This window comes from Clarias gariepinus, chromosome 22, assembly GCF_024256425.1.
Source record: "Clarias gariepinus isolate MV-2021 ecotype Netherlands chromosome 22, CGAR_prim_01v2, whole genome shotgun sequence".
Lineage (NCBI taxonomy): Eukaryota > Metazoa > Chordata > Actinopteri > Siluriformes > Clariidae > Clarias > Clarias gariepinus.
In genome coordinates this window covers 6,705,591-6,726,791 of record NC_071121.1, presented here as the reverse complement: position 1 = coordinate 6,726,791, position 21,201 = coordinate 6,705,591, and the positions used below count along the sequence as shown (strand labels likewise).

Below are 21,201 nucleotides of genomic sequence, written 5' to 3'. Positions count from 1 at the left end.
TGTTTAGGCACATGGTCATGTTTTCAGTGACAGCTGTATAAATTTGCAAATGACATTACTTAAAACTAGGGTAGAATCACAGTTAGGCATTACTGGTTAAGCATTTAAAATGGTTCTTAAAGTAATAAAGACCATTTACTTTGCCAGCATAGTCGACATAACGAAACTTAGAATAGGACTTATCAGTTTCTGACTGTCCCCATGGTAACATCCCTTTGATCTTTGATGCATGGTTGACTACAATGTCATCACAGGAAGCCACATGGAGATCACCAAGGCCATCAACAAAAAACTCTAAAGTGGAAGAAAATTTATTGTGATTTTCATTTTTTTTTTTTTTTGAGATTTATGGATTTTTTTTTATTGGTATAAAAGTAAAACAGCACAAAATCAACAGCACCAATCAGATAAAGATATTCTTTCCACATTAAACTGCTTACCTAGGTGTGCGGCGCGTGCCAGGAGAGGGTCAAAGCCCACTTGCTGCACTTTATCTGTGCGTGCCATAAAGAAGTTAACAACACCATCTGTAACCACACAATTAGGAAAGCCCTCAAGGGCATGATAAAAGCCTCTTCTTATGTGTAAACAGTCTCCATCTTCTCCACCTTTTTCCGATGAGATGATATTGCGATAGGTTGCAACATATCCTGAGACTTCCTTGACAGCCCCTCCAACCTGGATGAATAACATATAATAAATGCTCATATTCAAGTAGGCAAACAATTTGTGTCAAGCTACTATCATCAGCATATATATATATATATATATACATATATATATATATATATACACAAACACACACACACACACACACACATACACCCACACACAGTTGTGTTGAAAAATAATAGCAGTCCAACATCAGTAACCAGATCAATAATTGTTTTGGAGAAAAATTATATTTCTTCATGGTAAATATTTTACTTGTAGGTGTAGTGGAGTAATAGCAAACCAACAGACCCAACAGTCAAGATTGGATGAACCTGATTCTGTGTAATTTAATCATTAATTGGGCGTGTTCAAAATAATAGCAGTGTGGAGTTGGATTTGAGAGGTAAATTATTCTGTGAAAAACAGGTGTCAAACAAGTTTCCCTTATTTAAGGATAAATGCAGAAAAGGTTGTCCTGTGCATTTCCCTCTAAAAACCAGAGTAAAACTGGTCGTTTCAGACATTGTTCAGAACAACAGCGTACTTTAATTCAAAAGTTGGTTAGAGATGGAAAAAAAAACAAACAAAGAAGTGCAGAAAATAATAGGCTGCTCTGCTAAAATGATACCAAATGCTTTAAAATGGAGATCATAACCAGAAAGATGTGGGAGAAAACGGAAAACTACCATTCGAATGGATCGAAGAATAACAAAATTGGCAAAAACTCAGCCAATGATCAGTTCCAGCATGGTCAAAGAACACCTACTGTAAAGTTACCTGTGAGTACTGTTATTATTAGAAGACGGCTATGTGAAGCCAAGCTATCAGCAAGAAGTCCCATTGTTGAAAAAAAAAGACATGTGCTAAAGAGCTTACAGTTCGCCAAAGAAAACATTGACTGGCCTAAAGAGAAAGGGCGCAATATTTTGTGGATTGATATAAGCAAGATTGTCCTTTTTGGGTCTAGAGGCCACAGACAGTTTGTCAGGCCCCCAAACGCTGAATTCAAGCCACAGTACACTGTGAAGACACACAAGCATCATGATATGGGGATGCTCCTAGTCCTATGGTGTTTGGCCTATTTATCACATTTCAGGGATCATGGATCATTTGGAGTACATCAGAATACTTAAAGAGGTCATGTTGCCTTATGCCGAAGAGGAAATGCTCTTGAAATGGGTGTTTCAACAAGACAACGACCCCAAACACACCAGTAAGCGAGCAGCATCTTGGTTTCAGACCAACAAGACTGACGTTATGGAGTGGCCAGCCCAACCACCAGACCCTAATCCAATAGAAAAGTTCTGGCCTGACAATAAAATGCTGTTTCAGAGGCAAAACCAAGGAATTGTGGCGTGTAGTACAATTGTCACAGATGTGAAGCAGTTCTCAGAAAGCATGGTTATACAACTAAATATTAGTTCAGAGATGCACAAGAAAGATTAAACTTCAAGCATTTTTGTTTAAACGATAAATTAATCACTTTGTAAAGATGAATGATAACGCTGCTATTTTTTTAACAGACTAATATTTGTTTTTCTTCACTTTCTGTAAACTAATAATCCATTTACCACATTTTTCTTCATGTTGTGATTCAGAATAAAACGTGCAAGGTGTCCAATGCATTTGTGTGATTTAACTTAAAAGTTATTATGTGGAGCTTTACTGTATATAAACACACACACACACACACATACAAAAAAAATATAAACGCAACGCTTTTATTTTTGCTCACATTTTATTATGAGCTGAACTCAAAGATCTGTAACATTTTCTACATAGACAAAATACCCATTACTCTCAAATATTATTTACAAATATTCCTCGGGGGTGCCCTAGACTGCCCACAATAAAAAGCCTCTCTGAAATGTGCAGTGTGATTACACAGCACAATGCCACAGATGTCGCAATCGGTTTGCATAACCAAAGAATTTCTGCACAAACTGTCAAAAACCGTCTCAGGGAAGCTCATCTGCATGCTCGTCGTCCTCATCGGGGTCTGGACCTCACTGCAGGTCGTCGTTGTAACCGACTTGATCGAGTGGCCCATGGTGCCTGGGGGTTCTGGTATGGGCAATGCCAACATTGATGGCATTGTGAATGCACAATCCTGAGGCCTATTGTTGTGCTATTTATTCACGACCATCACCTCATGTTGCAGCATGATAATGCAAGGCCCCATATTGCAAGGATCTGTACACAATTCCTGGAAGCTGAAAACATCCCGGTTTTTGAATGGCCAGCATACTCACAGGACATGTCACCCACTGAGCATGTTTGGGATTTTCTGGATCGGCGTAAACGATAGCGTGTTCCACTTCCTGCCAATATTCAGCAACTTCGCACAGCTATCGAAGAGTAACATTCCACGGATCACAATCAACAACCTGATCAACTCTATGCGACGGAGATTTGTTGCACTGCATGAAGCAAATGGTGGCCACACCAGATACTGACTGGTTTTCTGAACCTCCCAGTAAGGCAAAACTGTGCAGTGTGGCCTTTTATTGTGGGGAGTCTAAGGCACACCTGTGCAATATTCATGCTGTCTAATCAACACCATGATATGCCACACCTATGTGGTGGGATGGATTATCTCGGCAAAGGAGAAGTGCGCACTAACACAGATTTAGACAGATTTGTGAACAATATTTGAGAGTAATGGGTGTTTTGTGTATGTAGAAAATGATATTTGAGTTCAGCTCATCTATACGTATATACACACACACACACAGACATATATACTGGACTTGGGGAGTCATTTCGATTCTTTAAATTACTAAATTCTATTAAAATTTTTATTTGTTACATACACAACTAACCTGGCTTGCGAGTGTTTAGCAAGACGAGCTAATTTTTGTAATAAATTGTCTTCACACACCGTAACCCTTCCCCCCCTCCTTCTCTCGTCTTCACACACACACACACACCTCTCCTTCTCTCATCGTCACACACACGCCTCTCCTCTCACCTTCTTTCACACACTTGCCCGTGCATACACACACACAGAGTGTCAGGGGTATTTCTTGTTAATTTTCTTGCTGAGGCAGTATTACTGTTAGTATGTGTGTGTGTGTGTGTGTGTGTGTGTGTGTGTGTGTGTGTGTGAGTGAGAGAGTCATGCCGCACAGTAGTTCCTCCTCCCTCTCAAATAAGAGAGGAGAAAGGGTTACTGCGCAAGACGAGAAGAGGGAGAGGGTGTTGCGTGCACACACATACACAGCGCATACACGCACAAACACAAACACATACACAGCCCGTACACATGCTTCTGGAACGAATTATGCTTGCAATCCAAGGTTCCACTGTACAAGTAATAAAAATAAGAAATAGATTTAAAAATAGAAATAAGATGGAAATGTGCGGTCATGAGTAAAGCAGGATAACAGTGTGCAAAGTATGGATGGGCTGAGTCCCTCATAGATGGGCTGAGTCCCTGGTGCTCCTGCTTGGTGGTGAGTGTGAAGAGGGAATCATAGTGTTAAACGCTGAACTGTGGTTGACAGAGCACTTTAACATAATTCTCCTTACAGGGGAGTGAGTGATGTGTGAAATGGCATCATCATCTGGTGAACAGTTTGGACAGTATGCAAACTTTAGTGGATTCAGCATGCCAGGTAGTGAAGAAATGATGGAGTCTCCAGCCAATCAAAGCACTTCATCACTGAAGTCAGGGCTACTGGGTGATAATCATTGAGGGAAACAGGACGGGTTTCTTTGGGACAGGAACAATGATTGACTCTTTAAAGCATGTGGAGATTACAGAACAAGATGGTGGAATATAAATGGCGCTAGTTATGACCAATGTAAACTCTAGAGGAAGGTAAAAAGGTCGACATCTAATGGCCAATAGTTCCAGGTTGGGTGTGCAGGAGCGTGTGAGAGGAACAACACTCACACTGTTGCACCAGCTGTTGTTCAACATTAAGCACATGCTGCCTACCCTTGACTTCACAGAGTACCGTGTCCTGTCCATGCAGGAGAACTCGGCTGGCTGAATGGCGTGGTCTGGTACCGCTGGGTTCAGTCATGTCTCAGTGAAGCAGAGGAGATTGCAGTCCCCAATGTCTTTCTGGAACTTTACATACGAACAACTGAATTATTTGCACTGTTTCTACATTGCACCATATCGGCCTTCTGCCAAGTGTTATCTATCCATTTTTGCAGGACAGATAAAGTTTGTATTATTTTAGCGTTTTTTTTAACACTATTTTGTTCATTTACATTGAAATTTTTGTACTTAGTGTTGTTTGTAAGAGACTGAGACTAACTATTTTAATTCCCTATATGTATGTACTATACACATAAAAAATATAAATATATAAAAATAAAGTTGACTTTGAAACACTGGTTAAGTTGCACATTAATTCGAGAGCTATTTAAAACTTGTTTGCGTTAGTGAAAGTCAAGCAAAGTTTTTTTAAAGGAATGTTATCAAGGAGGCGGCACGGTGGTGTAGTGGTTAGCACTGTTCCCTTCCACCTTCAGGGTTCAGGATTCAATGCCTGTCTCTGTGTGCATGGAGTTTGCATGTTCTCCCCATGCTTGGTGGGTTTCCTCCCAGTACTCCGGTTTCCTCCCACAGTCCAAAGACATGTAGGTTGGGCTAACTGGCGTTCCCAAATTGCCCATAGTGTGTGAATGAGCGTGTGAGTGTGTGTATGTATGTGTGTGTGCCCTGCAATGTATTGGCACACTGTCCAGGGTGTACACCGCCTCGTGCCCTAAGCCTCCTGTGATAGGCTTCAGGTCCCCGCAACCCTGAAAACAGGATAAAGCGGTATAGAGGATGAGTGAGTGATTGATGAGTAGTCTTTTAGAAATGTATTGATTGTTTTTTTTTATGCAAAAAATATATTCATAGTTTTGGTAATATTTATAATTTTTGGGGGTGGCTGAAACAGATTATCTGCATTTACATTATTTACCACTGTAGTTCAACATTATCAGGAAAAAGGTTTAACAACCAACAATGCTCATTACTGTGAGATGCCAGTGAAAGGGCATTGTGATGTTGCATGAAGATGCATGTCTGCACACTTCCACCCACACTGACGACACTCTATGTCCCATAAAAGCAGCCCTAAAAGGATGAAGATTAACTTCTGATGACAAAGTGAAGATAGCAGTGCATTCGTAGATCTCAGCTCAGTAATGTATTTGCCTTTTCTAAAATGTAATTAAACATACAGTTTGGGGAAAATCAGCCTATTAAATGTGCATACATGATGCATCACATTCCAGTTGATCCATCAACAGTATCTTGGATGAGTGCATAACCCATAGAAATCTAGCTGCAAACCAATTTTCAACACAGTGGATCCATAATTCTTTTCAAAAAGCCTAATTTTACCATTGCTACTTATATAATGAAAATGTATAAGAAACTTATAGAAGAAAATCTGCAACAAGTCAGAAGACAAAGCTGACTTGGGTGATCAGCCTAATCAGGGATTAAGGTAAAGCAAAAGAAAATGTGTTCCTCTTACCAAGTCTAAACTGGTGCTCTCCAAAACATCCACCATTTTCTCCAAGTTTGTTTTAGAGGTGAAGATGAAGTCATCATCCACCCACAGCACATACTTAGTCGTCACCTGAGAGACAGCAAGATTACGCCCAGCAAACCAACCCTGTGGGAAAGTTTAAAAAAGTATCAAGTAAAATTAGCAAGTTTTGGGGCAGTGTAATGAGCGGTCAGATTGCATGTAAAATTAACAATCTATCTGACTATCTGATCATATAATAATCATATCATAAGACCAACACTGACTGACAAAATTTTTTTACATAAACATACAGTGGTACCTCGGAATGTGAGTAACCCAGTTTGCGAGCGTTGCGAAGAACAAGCAAAATTTTCTAATAAATTGTCTTGAAAAACGAGCATGTACGAGTACCGAGTATGATGGCACGTATGCGCTCTTTGTTTTGATGCAGAGCGTCACATGATTACCACTGAGCCAATGGTTCTTCTTTCTTGCGCGCTGCGTAATTGTGGGTAATCGTCTCCCCTGCTTGGTCTTAGTACGTGTCTCTATCTCGCATAATCAACATCCATGCGCGCATGTACTGTTTACTATAACACTGTGACCATGTGTGCGCGCAAGGCATCTTTTATTTTGTCTTTTTATATGTGTGTCCTTTCAAGTCATCCTTTCACACGCACGTTAATTATAACGTGTGTGCATGCATGTGAAGCAAAAGCAAGGCTTATTAGAGAGGTAAATAAACCTAGGTTCGTCCTCTATCTGTCAGCCTGCACTGACTTCTTTAGTGTGTGTGTGCACACGTCATTGGGCAGCGTGCCCCTTCCCTCCTCCTATCGCCTTCATACACACTCTCTCTCTCTAACAGACACTGCTCTGTCGCGATTCTTTTCAAAGGCCTGGAGCCTATCCCAGGACACTTGGGGCACGAGGCGGGGTACACCCTGGAAAGGATGCCAATCCATCGCAGGGCACACAGATATACACACACTCATTCACACACTACAGGCAATTTGAGAACACCAATTAACCTAACTTACATGTCTTCGGACTGTGTGAGGAAACCGGAGTACCCAAAGGAAACCCACCAAGCACGGGGAGAACAGGCAAACTCCATGCAAACAGAGATGGGAATCGAGCCTGGCCGAAAATCGAACCTGGACTCTGGAGGTGCAAGGCGACAGTGCTAGCCACTTATATTTTGCAATTATTTTTATATATTTATTTTTTGGGGTGTGGACCAAAGAAAATTTTTTCATCATTTCTTATGGGGGAAATTTGCTTTGATTTACGATCATGCTTCAAGAACAAATTATGCTCGTAATCCAAGGTTCCACTGTATATAGAGTGAATGAAACTCATCAAGGCTGCCAAAACTGTATATCATGTGTGTCTGGTACAATCCATGTACTGTACATGATTTGTTCAGTTCTACTGTAACTATTTTTTATATGTGCCAGGATTAGACTTAAGTGACAATTTAATATGAAAAGTTTGATGTTTAGATTAAGGCCACAGTGAATCCAAATATATCCTACAATAATCCTTTAAAACTCACCTAACTTTATTTTATACTATGAAACAACAAAACTCTACCTTTTTAAAAGGCATGGTGTAATGCTCTATGTAAGGGCCAGTTAAAGGCTTGGGATGCTCGCTGTCATCAGCTATAATTATCGTGACCGTTGGATAGAACTGTCGAATGCTGTCAATCAAATCCTGAAGCTTGTCATAACGAATAAATGTTTTTGTAGCAATTGTGACAAGCTTGCTTATGTCGTATTCTACACAAGAAGAAATGTATATATTAATGAGACACAATTACTTAATTTAAAAAAAAACATTTTATGTGCTTCAATAAATGTGTCAGTTACCTCCAGTAGGTCCAGCAGGTCCAGTATCATAGAGTTTAGGAATTAGTTCATGTCGGATTTTGATGGTGAAGGCTGCCTGGAAGCCATCAATCGCAAATTGCACTGATTTATAAAAAAATAAAAAAAAACGATTAGTTGTTCATGTTTCTTGGTAAAACATGGCCCTACAAAAAAAAAATGCTAACACCAGACACGCTTAAGAGATTTATATTTAAAATATATACAATGCATCTCAAAAAAGGTAATATAGTGGAAAAGTTTTTTTTTTGGATGTAATTAAATTTAAAAAGTGAAAAACTGTGCAGATCAAGTGAAATATTTTACGCCTTTCTTGATTTTGCTTACAGCTCATGAAAATCAAAGATCTAATATCCACTGCCTCTCATGCTCTCCCAAGGTCTTAAATTGGGTTTGCTTGACAATTTTCTTAAGGTTGTGCTCATCCATGTTGCTTGCACACTATTTCCTACCACACCTTCCCATCCCAGTCAACTGTTTCACTGTTTCACAGTGTCACCTTAATTAAACTCTGAAAAAAAAAAAAACTTTTCCATAATATTAACATTTTTTTTTACATGCAATGTACAGTATATACAATATATACAGATTCTTCCTTTGGATCATCCTGCCTTTGCTCTCCAACATTGTGAAGCGAGCCTTGGCCACCCATGACTCTTTCTAGGGCCACCTTTTGGGAGATTCTGACTACAAACGCTGCAGTTTGGGACTTCCTCTGACCCAGTTCTCTAGGAATCATAATTTGGCCACTACTGTACCTAGGTTCCTCAAATACTTAGGATTGCCTATTTTTGTTGCTTCCAACATATCAACTTCAGGGACAAGTCACTTGCATGTTATTCACTTCATCCGTCAGTTGTTATGATGGCTGATTAGTATATGTTTAATGTCAAACTCCAAGCAGAAATAAAAATCTCTCGTCATCATCTTTGAATTTGCAAGAAATCATCTAATCTTATTTATGACAGGATAATGGAAGTATTCATATTAATCAGACACCTAAATAATGTTAGCATCATTAAAAAAAATGAATTCAACTCAATTTAACAGACAAACTTTGTCACATGGCAGCTCACCTATGTCTGCAGTATTGGGATGAAAAATTGTATTTGTATACGTGACGAACTGCAGCTGTCTGTTAAGAGCATTTAAAAATGGGCTGGAGAGGGTCATGCGCATTTTCCCTTCCCCGGCTTTGCTGACATCATCCACCAAAGCTGCTACACCAAATGTACCCATGCTGGCAGTTAAAGTGACCTGCAAACAAGGGATGTGCATTTAGGTCAACGTTACTATAGAAAAGTCGATACAAACAATAAATTGCCTTAACTAAACTTACAAAATACATAGCAACTATAAACAGAGAGGAAGAGGAGAAAACTTACTGAATAAAACTCCCTTGACTTAGGTTTCAGACCCAACCCTTAGAGAAAAAAAAAGGAATTGGGATTTGAAAAAACGAAGGAAATTAATTAAAATACAAAAGGGAGGGACACTTGCATTAAAGGCAAACTGTCAGCAATTTCTAAAATAGTTGATCACACATCCTCTTTTCATTATACTTCTTTTGCGAAAGAAAACAGGGTTCACACTGAACATTGCTAACAATCCTAACATCTAAGTTGGCTTTATGAACAAACACCTACATTTTCGAGAACATGAGCAAGAACATGTCTCTTTCAATTACTTTAGTGTAAACAAAACCCAACGCCTGGTGATTAACATCCCAAAATGCTTAATTTCTCTCGAATTTCTCAAATTTCTCAATTTAGCAAGTATTACTCACTCACTTATTCTCTATACCGGTTATTCTGTACAGGCTCGTTGGAGGCCTGCAGTAGTGGACTGCAGTAGTGGACTCATGGCACAAGGCAGGGTAGACCCTGGAGTGGGTGCCAGTCCATCACAAGGCACAAGCATTAACACACTCGCCTATATACCGCGGGTAACACAGGAACACCAATTAAGCTAATCTGCATGTTTTTAGACTAAGGAAGGAAACCAGAGTACACAGAAGAAAACCACTAAGCACAGGGAGAACATGCAAACTCCATGCACACAGACCTGAAGAGGAGACTTAAACCCTTAACCCTGGAGATGTAAGGTTACAGTGTTAACCACTATGCTACCACACCATCTGACAAGTATTACAAATTCCTGGAGAAATTGTGGGGTGTGGGCACAATGGTGAAATGCTCGTCATCTGCTCAAAATGCTGCGAAAGCTCATTTGTAGCCTATGCAGATACAAAAAGTCTGTATACTGTATATAAGGATTGTATGTGAGTCAAGGGGGCATGGCTTGGGCCACTCACTGCAGCTGCACCTTTCCACGCTGACCTCAAAGCTCACAGGCATAGGAAAATATTCAGCATAAACCTTAAAGTCTGAAATAAACAGCTTCCTTATATTTACAGCACACTTATATTTAATTAAAAGATTTTTGAAAATGTCAAGCAACCTACACCAATTCAATTAAATACAGGTCCTTCTCAAAAAATTAGCATATTGTAATAAAGTTCATTATTTTCTGTAATGTAACATTAGACTTTCATATATTTTAGATTCATTACACACCTGTAGTAGTTCAAGCCTTTTATTGTTTTAATATTGATGATTTTGGCATACAGCTCATGAAAACCCAAAATTCCTATCTCAAAAAATTAGCATATTTCATCCGACCAATAAAAGAAAAGTGTTTTTTAATACAAAGAAAGTCAACCTTCAAATAATTAAGTTCAGTTATGCACTCAATACTTGGTCGGGAATCCTTTTGCAGAAATGACTGCTTCAATGCGGCGTGGCATGGAGGCAATCAGCCTGTGGCACTGCTGAGGTGTTATGGAGGCCCAGGATGCTTCGATAGTGGCCTTAAGCCGCTGTGTTGGGCCGAGTGTTGGGTCTTGCGTCTCTCAAATTTCTCTTCACAATATCCCACAGATTCTCTATTGGGTTCAGGTCAGGATAGTTGGCAGGCCAATTGAGCACAGTAATACCATGGTCAGTAAACCATTGACCAGTGGTTTTGGCACTGTGAGCAGGTGCCAGGTCGTGCTGAAAAATGAAATCTTCATCTCCATACAGCTTTTCAGCAGATGGAAGCATGAAGTGCTCCAAAATCTAATAGCTAGCTGTATTGACCCTGCCCTTGATAAAACACAGTGGACCAACACGAGCAGCTGACATGGCACCCCAGACCATCACTGACTGTGGGTACTTGACACTGGACTTCAGGCATTTTGGCATTTCCCTCTCCCCAGTCTTCCTCCAGACTCTGGCACCTTGATTTCCGAATGAAATGCAAAATTATCTTTCATCCGAAAAAAGTACTTTGGACCACTGAGCAACAGTCCAGTGCTGCTTCTCTGTAGCCCAGGTCAGGCGCTTTTGCCGCTGTTTCTGGTTCAAAAGTGGCTTGACCTGGGGAATGCGGCACCTGTAGCCCATTTCCTGCACACGCCTGTACACGGTGGCTCTGGATGTTTTTACTCCAGACTCAGTCCACTGCTTCCACAGGTCCCCCAAGGTCTGGAATCGGTCCTTCTCCACAATCTTCCTCAGGGTCCGGTCACCTCTTCTCGTTGTGCAGCGTTTTCTTTATCACAATATGCAAATTTTTTGAGAAGGACCTGTATATACACCACATATCTTTGTACTATGGGAGAAGAGCGGAGTACCTGGAGGAAACCCACCCCCAACCATGGGGAGAACATGTCAAGTCCACACACACACACACACACACACACAGCAGCTGCACATGCGCAAGATGACAGTGCTAACCTTAATTAACTTTATTTAACTTTTCATCAACACGTTTAAATGGTGGCACTTACCAGGAATTAAAATGGACTTTTTAGGACGGACTTCCACTCCCTGGGTGGGGTACTGAAGAGGAATGTTGGCTTCAGCAACAATGAGTTTTTCTGCATTATTTGACCTGCAAGTCCAACGATTTAAGAGCAAGCAATATCAGTGATAAGACAGTGTGAAATCCCTGACACTCTGGGTGTTAATTTAATGCTCAAAACTTTGCTGTGACCAAAATAAACCATAAGTAGTTGCTTAATAAACGACATTCTTATTAAAACAGCAAGGGAGTTGCGTCATATGCTATGTGTGTTAAAGATTTCCCACCATCTGAAAAAAGTGGTCTCCAAAATGCAACAAATAAAAAAATACATAATACCTTTAACACAATATTTTTATTGAATATTTAACCTTCATCTTTATCTTTCCGTATGTGAAGAGAAAAAAGTAGACACTGTCTGGTGTACAGAGTATGTAGCACTTAAAAACCAGAGCCAATTTTGCTTACTCTGTTTTGATATATATATATATATATATATATATATATATATATATATATATGGGGTCAGGATTGTGCAATATAGAGTGGCATATTCTTTTTTTTTTAGCACAACCTAGGCAATATATACAAACATGACCGAGCAAAAAATGAAAAATACACAGCGCAGATTCATAACATTAATTGTTTTTTTGGGTGGTTTTAGGTTGTGCCTAAGACCAAAAAATACTAATAATAATAATCGCTTTTTGGGAGTTCTACATTTCTGCCTCGTTATTCCCTTATTCTGGAAGCAGTAAAATTTACATGCTTTAAAAGTAGTGATAACTTTGGTTCCACAGTATGTGACGTTTCAGAAAAGCCAAATGCACAGTTTGATGTATACACACCGGCAGAATAAGTGTTTTTTTTTTCATTGACTAATGATGTGTTCCCACATAGATCTGTGTTGCCTGAATTTTAAAAGTTTTAATATTCCTTAAGTTTTTTTTTTACGGAAAAGCCTGTTCATGTGCCAACCTGTGTTTCTCTGCAAAGCATGTGCGATCATCAGTACGCCCTTCTTATTCGTTCTTTAACAACTAGTATCCGCTGCATTTACTGCCTCTTAGTATGCCGCTCTTATGGTGGCAGAACAAACGAATACAGGAGTGGCAGCACGAGAGTGAACTGCCCGCTACCAGTAAACTGATCAGAGATGGCAGTATTTTACAAAAGGTAAGCAAATATCATTGGGTGGCCCACACATGGTAAGGGATTATTTAAAGTCAGTGAACTAACTAATAAATTAATAAACCAAACCTCGACTCTCTAATCTGATGTTTCAGGGGCTATATTATAGGTTACAGCTCAAATTGTGGGGGTAAAAACAACAAACATTACAGATAAGGCTCAGACGGCTCGGTGGTGTAGTGATTAGCACTGTCGCCTTGTACATCCAGGGTCCAGGTTTAATTCCGAAAAAATAGGCAAGGCTCGATTCCCGTCTCTGCAAGCATGGAGTTTGCATGTTCTCCCTGTGCTCGGTGGGTTTCCTCCAGGTACTCAGTTTTTTTTTTCACACAGTCCAAAGACATGTGGGTAAGGTTAATTGGTGTTCTCAAATTGCCCGTAGTGTGTGAGTGTATGTGTGTGTGTGTCTCCTGCGATGGATTGGCGCCCTGTCCAGGGTCTACCTCGCCTCATGCCCTATGTCTCCTGAGATAGGCTCCAGGCCCCCAGCGACCCTGAATACAGGATTAGGCGGTAATGACGATGAGTGAGAGATAAAGCTTATTTTACAGTTATAAAGCAGAAAGATAGACATGGTATCATCGTAACATTTCCAACTGACAATAAAATTCTTGTTTTAATAATTTTTTATATTTGCATATAAATTAAAGCTGTTGAATAAGTAAAAGCTGTGGAATTTTATTTAGAAAAAGATCTTGTTATATAATTTCTCCCTTTCTTCTCTCCCTTTTTTTTTTTTGCATGTGACCGTATTTGAAATCGTAAGAATTGAACATCTAAAAACATACTTCAGTTCAGGAAACTAAGTATATAGTTAAAAATAAAGTACTCCGGACAAGGTGTGGTACATGTGGTTATTTTTTTCTTCTCACCTTTTGAGAAAGACTCTGTACTCGTGTTTTCGACGCTTTTTTATTTCTTCCAACTCTGAGGCTTTGAATGCAGACTGCAGGTCCTCAGCTTGCACCCAAGGAAAGAACAAGTGCCCAAACGGCACGTTAATATGCCATGAGTCTCCTTTACAGACACACTCATTTCTGCAAAATAAAATAATTCTTATATAAGTATAATTAAATTAAAAAGAATTTTAAAACAGATTTCATCTTGAATATTGATATTGTGCATCTTTACAGAATCATAAGGTTTTCTCTGCATATAATTAAGGAGATTTTCAACATTGACAGAGCAACAATATACAGTAAACTACAGTATTTACTCAGTCAGTACTGCAATGGAAGAAGAGTTTTATAAAGCAGCATATTCTAACAGCTTATATTTCTTACTTTCTGAGTATACACTCACAAGCTACCATACCAAAACCAATTAAACAAAAACAGAAAAAGGTTGTGGAAAAAATTACTTTCTTAAAAGTTATATGTTACCCTTGAAAATCCTAAAGTCCAAAACATTTTTTCTTTAAGAAGTATCAAACGAGAAGGAACACTGTTTGAACACTGTGCTGACTGGGTCGCTGTCTGTAGCCAAAATGTGAGGAGAATAAAATACTGAGGTAGCTAACAGAGAACTTTATGATATTTACTTTATGTTTCCACAAATTTTTACTTTAGAAGATCAGCTAATTTTCAGATTCCAGGTTTAAATTCCAAACATTTACATTTATTCATTTGGCAGACTTACTTTTTTTTTTTTTTAACTCATTACACATCTGAGCAGTTGAGGGTTAAGGGCCTTGCTCAAGGGTCCAACAGTGGCAACTTAGTGGTTGTGGGGTTTGAACCTGGGATCTTCCGAACCGTAGTCTAATGCCTTAACCACTGAGCTACCCCTGGCAGTCTTAAATGGAAAGCTAGTGAAGGCAGCAAGCTGCCTTAATATTTAGCACTGTCACCTTGCACCTCCAGGGTCAGGGTTCGAATCCCGCCTCAGGTCTGTGTGCATGGACTTTGCATGTTCTACATTTAAATTAGGCAAATGAGGTTTCCAAAATCGCCTGCAGTGTGTGCATGAGCATGTCAGTGTGTGCACTGTGATGGATTGGCACTTCTTCCAGGGTGTACCTCATCACAAGTCTACTGTGATAGGCTCCAGGACCACCTGTGATCCTGTGTGAGTGAGTGAGAAAGCTGGTGCGCTATGTTGCGTGTACAATATCCTTGTTCCACACACCAAGTAGTGCCCTTAATATAATTTCAGGCTTGTGTTAGAAGCTAGTTTGCTTCGTAGCTCTAATTACTGCATGTGAACAGAGCAACAAGTTTCAAAGGCAATTTGGAACGACTTAGGAGCAATTAATAGAAGACAAATTGTTTTTTTAAGACGACAATGGATATTAATGTGGATTTTGGTAGGCAGCTGCTTTCCACTCTTTCCAGTACTGTGGACCATAATGACCTTCTTTCACTCATGCTGGCAACCAACAGTTAGTGGAGTTAACTGTTGTTAGAACACCCCAAATCAACTAAATTCCATTTGAATAGCACTTTAAAAACAAAGAATGCCCCAAAGTGCTTCACATAAATAATTAAATAATATAAAAAGACATAAATAAAAAAACATCACACAAATCTCTAACCCAAACACAACATATAAAATCAACATGCATTGATAATTGCATTAAACACCAAATATACATTCACATTATACATTATGTGACTGCGTCCATACCTAACTGTTATCGCTTCTCTTTTGTTTACCTCTCTCCTTTTGTCTCTCCCCCTCTCTCTCTTTCCCTCTCTCTGTCGAGCTACACATGTTGTTCCTGAGGTGCCAGTGATCCAGACTCCCTCTGCCCTCCAGACCTGTCTGAACCATCCTGGTGCCCTGCCTCTTTTTGGAGATCTTGTCAATCTTTTTGGAGATCATGGATTCCCCGTGTTTCTCTTTGGGATGCGTCTGGTATCTGGGGATGGTTTTAGTCTACCTGAGTCTTCAATAAGCTATCTGGACTCCATATTAACATCAATTAACATCAACTGTTATAGCTGAACTGGCTGCCACCTAACACACAGTATGAATAAAGATCAATTCCTGCTTTCTGTTTCACCCAAATGAGGATGGGTTCCCTGTCGAGTCTGGTTCCTCTCAAGGTTTCTTCCTACTGTATTACCATCTAAGGGAATTTTTCCTTGCCACTGTCGCCCTCGGCTTGCTCACCAAGGACTATCTGACCATTTTAATTCATACACATACACATTCACATTCCATACCAACTTAAAAAATTATTTTGATTGTGTAAAGCTGCTTTGCGACAATGACAATTGTTAAAAGTGCTATACAAATCAAATAAAATTAAATTGAATTAATTGGTTTAAACACCAAAGAAAACGTATGAGTTTCTAGATGGAATTTAAACACCCTCAGCCTCACGAATAGTCAAGGAAAGGTCATTCCAAAATTTGGATGCAGCCACAGGACACCTAATCACCCCTGAGCTTACATTTGGTTTAGGATACAGTCAGCAGAAATTTATCCTATGATCTGAGAGACCAGGTGGGGCATAGGGCTGAGGCAGGTCTGAGAGGGAGGGTGGGGAAACATTTGAACGTGACAAATTTTTTTTTATATTTTTTATATTCGATAGCCAATGAAGGAATCTAGGACTGGAGGACTAACTGTATTCGATGTAATGCTGCCTGAGAAACCCCAAAATAAAAAGCATTAATAATTATAATAATTGAGGCGAATAATAATAAAGGCGTGAATGGCTATTTCAAAATGCCTAATAGACAAAACAGGTTTAAGTTTTGCCAATTGCTTCAATTGAAAGAAGCTGAACTAAACCACAGCACTGATCTGTTTATCAAATTTAAGGTCATGGTCGAAAAAAAAGACCTGAATCTGATGCTGTGGAGCCAACATACTGCTCAAAGACTCTCAAATCCAGAGGTGGGACTCTATACCCCTGGCACCAGGACCAAACATCAAAACCTGTCTTTTTATTCTTAAAATAAAATAAAAAATTCAGGTCTAACTATGCCTTTATGTCATCTAGACATGTTAATAGAGCCCTGATAGAGTAGCCTTTTTTCTGATGATGCCTGCAGAGAGTAATTCACAACATTTTAATAGTGAAGACTTTATGGACTTCTGTAATGAAAAAATTGATAGCATAAGGAAGAAAATAACGGAGGTTCAACCTCTAATAGCATCTCATGATCTAGTTCAGCCTAAAGTTTCACATTTAGTTTTTCAGTATAGATCATAATATTTTCATAGATCGCTTACAAAATCACATCATACCTGTCTGATCGATACCATTTTGTAGATCTAAATGGAGAACTGTCTGGTGTAATGCCAGTGAAATATGGGGTCCCACAAGGGTCAGTTTTAGGACCTCTGCTGTTCTCAATATACATGCTTCCCTTGGGTAACATCATTAGAAGACATGGGATTGGTTTCCATTGTTATGCTGATGATACCCAATTATAAATCTCTACAAAACCAGACTACCTAAGTTGTCTAGATTAACCGAGTGTGTCCAGAACATAAAAGATTGGATGAACAATAACTTTCTTTAACTAAGCTCAGAAAAAAAAGACATATATTACTCATCGGCCCAAAAACCAGCACACAACAGCTTTCACAATTCAGCCTGCGTTTAGAAGAATGTACTGTTACTACCAGCTCGACAGTAAAAGACCTGGGCGTAATATTAGACAGTAACTTGTCCTTTGACAATCATATTTCCAATATCACACAAACAGCCTTTTTCCATCTTAGAAATATCGCCAAACTTAGGAGCATCTTATCCGTATCTGATGCAGAACAGCTAGTTCATGCATTCATGACCTCCAGACTGGACTATTGTGATGCATTACTAGGTGGTTGTCCTGCATCCTCAATAAACAAGCTTCAATTAGTCCAAAATGCAGCCGCCAGGGTTACCACTAGATCCAGAAAATATGATCATATAACCCCAATATTATCATCCCTGCACTGGCTACCTGTTCAGCTTAGAATCAATTACAAAATTGTATTACTTACATACAAGGCTTTAAAAGGTTTAGCTCCCATATATCTAACCAGTCTTCTGATACACTACAATCCACCACGTTTCTTAAGATAACAAAACTCTGGACTTCTTGTAATTTCCAGAATTTCAAAATCTACAAAAGGGGGTCGGGCTTTTTCATATTTAGCTCCAAAGCTTTGGAATAGCCTTCCAGACAGTGTTCGGGGCTCAGACACAGTTTCCCAGTTTAAAAGTAGACTCAAGACGCATCTCTTTAATCTGGCATACGCGTAACTCATCCCATAACTTCATACTTCAGTACATCTATCCTGAATGGCAACTACGCTAATTCTCTCCATCTGTTCTGTACTTTTCTACCCATCCCGAGGCATCTGGGGATTGTACCAGCTTCAGTAGACAAAGGCCAACCCTGCGAGGATCCTGAGGCATCCAGAGAAGGACCAGCTCCAGCTGGATTCTGCTTATTATGGTTGGAGCTACACATCCTGCTCCTGTGCTCCCAGTGATCCAGACCCCATCTGCCCTCTGCACCTACTGACTCATTCCTGTGCTGAACTGGACTTCATGTTAATTTAAAGAATCTCTGTTATATTGTACTTTCAGCTGCATAACACACATGATGTTATATCATCTCTATCTGTTATCACCCAAAATGAGGATGGGTTCCCTGTTGAGTCTGGTTCCTCTCAAGGTTTCTTCCTATTGCCATCTCAGGGAGTTTTTCCTTGCCACTGTCGCCGTCACCCTTGGCTTGCTCATCAGAGACATTTCATTCATTCATCTCATTATTATCTAGACACATTTTTATTTCACATACACAATTTATTATCATTATTATTATTTTATTTTTTTTTATTTTTTTATGAATTTCTTTCATTTTTGTGAAGCTGCTTTGAGACAATGACCATTGTTAAAAGCGCTATAAAAATAAAATTGAAACCTGTAACTGTTGAACCAACCTGTAACTATTAAACATTCATGAAACTTTTATTTTCCAAAGCTCTTCATGAAAAATTCATATTACTAGAGTTGCAATGCTGTAATAAAGTCTACTCACCGTGCTGCAGTTTGTTTGTTCTGGTAGGAAATACTCTCGTCACTGTTCTTTCTGTGTATATTATGTTTAAGAAGCTCCTCTTTAGCAGAATTTAGTCTTTTTTGATTGTGTATCACATTTGAAGTTCTTAGGGGCCAGAGCTGAAAACGAACAGCTACTAATAGTCCCAGTATTGCAAATCCCACCAACAATTTTACCCTCCGCACATGCATGATGACCTAGAGACCACAGAGATGGGGATATAGATGATGTACAAAATAGTTAGATTATTGATTATTCAAAAACAGCTAAAAACAGCATTTTCCCACCAGGATTTCTCTTTATATATATATAACACATACACACACGTTTTTAAAAACTAAAATATTTATTTTCCCTATGTATAGAATCTTTGTGTTTGTGTGTATATACAGTATATAATTCTAAATATTAAAAAATAACTTGCAACACAAATTAGTCTTTGATCTATCTATTTATTTATGTATAAGAAATGTTGCTTTAATAATTAATTAGTTTGATTTTCTATTATTGAGAATCTTTTGTGTAGTACATTGCAAATATTAACATTTAGGTTATACTAAATTAAACCTGGTATATTTTTGCCACTGCTATTTCTCTACAACACTATCTTTATTATATTTACTTTACCACAATCTAAAGAATTGACAAAAGTACCAAAAAGTATTTTTAAAAGGTCACAAATGTTAACCTTGAAAATATAATTACAACAATTCACTTAAATAAACTATTATAATAATAATAATAATAATAATAATTAAATAAATAATAATTTTTACTATTAAAAAAAAGAAATCCCACTAAACATGGTAAAATAATTTGGAGTACTAACTCGTGGTAAGTTATTTAGCTATGTCATGTAAAACTTGTGCGGCGTTCATCTTTTTTTTTCGGCGTTTTGCGACAAAACAAAGTTAAGATGTAGTTCAAACAAATAAACAAACAACCCAGCGATTCAAACAACACATTTTCTTACCTTCATATCTATAACAGTTTAATTTCAAAAATGAACTCTCGACATCTGTCACCTGAAAGTGATCATAACGGCGCTTAAGGGAGCGGTTCCAGTTAGGGTTGCCAGATGTACGCGAACAAAGCAAGCGGGCGCCCTCAGAGCCGAAGAAGTTTCTAGATTCAGTACATAAAGTATAGGGCCGTGGAAGCGTTATACAGGCAGGCTACGCTACTAGGTCACTAACGAAAAAAAAATATATATGTACCTGTAGGTTACAAGACAACAAAATACAGTTAACATCCAACCAATAGTGTATTTCAAATCGCAGTGCAAATTAATTTGAATATACATTATGAACTACAGTGAAGGAGGTAAATGCAATGAGTCCATGAGCAAATGCTTACTGTATAGTTGGTGCAATAAGGAAGGTATTGTATACAGAGAAGGACTTATGTACAATGAGTGCAATGATTTTAGATGTATGCAATTAAAAGGACGTTGTATACCATGATAAATTATTTGCATATGTAAACTGTACATAAAAAGGGTTAATAAAAAGTTATATACACTGAGAGCAATGAAGAAAGATATATAGCATGATAAAATAATATGCACATGTAAATAATGTACAGAATATCACAATTCGGACTCTGTCACTAATACAAATTCCTTGTACGTCCATGCGTACTTGGCAATAAAACTCTTTCTGATTCTGATTCTAAGAAGAGTTATGTGCAATGAGTGCAATGGTTTGCCATGAAGGAACGTATTGTACACCATGGTTATGATATTGCAGTCAACTTGTTATTGAAAGTGAAATGAGGAAAGTAATTTCATACAATATACAATAGGTGCTACAGTTATAATGATGTGTAGTGCAATTCTATTTACAGTGTATGTATAGTAGTATTTTATGAGTAGTGCAAGGTAATAATGCTGAACACACTTGTCTTGGTCCAGAGGCTCCTGTAGCTTCCAGTGTTTGTTTTTGTACAATACATGTGAGCTACTTCCTTTTTTTCTTTTTATATCTATTGTGCGTATGTAACTCAGATGTTTGTAAGTCGTACAGTCATAACCTGTAAAAGAATTTGACACTTATGAAATGCTTGTAAGTATTCTTTTGTATACCATAACATCTAATAAAAATATCTAAAAACACTAAAGCA

The 21,201-nt window shown here is 38.5% G+C and overlaps 1 protein-coding gene across 4 annotated transcripts; it reads right to left on the bottom strand.

Annotated features, from left to right (window-relative positions):
- On the bottom strand, nucleotides 1–20,664 carry LOC128510350 (beta-1,4 N-acetylgalactosaminyltransferase 1-like). Of its 4 annotated transcripts, none has more exons than XM_053482571.1 (11): nucleotides 20,054–20,664; nucleotides 19,060–19,277; nucleotides 13,942–14,106; nucleotides 11,865–11,968; nucleotides 9,418–9,455; nucleotides 9,109–9,289; nucleotides 8,015–8,116; nucleotides 7,737–7,924; nucleotides 6,144–6,284; nucleotides 441–678; nucleotides 1–294 (listed from the first exon to the last, which is right to left on the bottom strand). In XM_053482571.1, the coding sequence occupies exons 1-11, from the start codon at nucleotides 20,057–20,059 to the stop codon at nucleotides 83–85; spliced, it is 1,593 nt and encodes a 530-aa protein (XP_053338546.1). In that variant the 5' UTR covers nucleotides 20,060–20,664; the 3' UTR covers nucleotides 1–82. The 4 variants fall into 4 exon arrangements, with proteins under 4 accessions (XP_053338546.1, XP_053338547.1, XP_053338548.1 ...); XM_053482572.1 differs by having other exon boundaries at nucleotides 20,106–20,664; XM_053482573.1 differs by lacking the exons at nucleotides 11,865–11,968; nucleotides 19,060–19,277; nucleotides 20,054–20,664 and having other exon boundaries at nucleotides 13,942–14,078.
- Between the last annotated feature and the right edge of the window lie 537 nt (nucleotides 20,665–21,201).

Excerpts from the sequence above, each read along its gene's own strand:
- LOC128510350 (XM_053482571.1), bottom strand. Across the intron at positions 11,969-13,941 it reads TACAGAGTCTTTCTCAAAAG|GTCAAATAATGCAGAAAAAC; the intron begins GTGAGAAGAAAA and ends TTGGACTTGCAG. Across the intron at positions 9,456-11,864 it reads AAAGTCCATTTTAATTCCTG|GGTTGGGTCTGAAACCTAAG; the intron begins GTAAGTGCCACC and ends TTTTTCTCTAAG.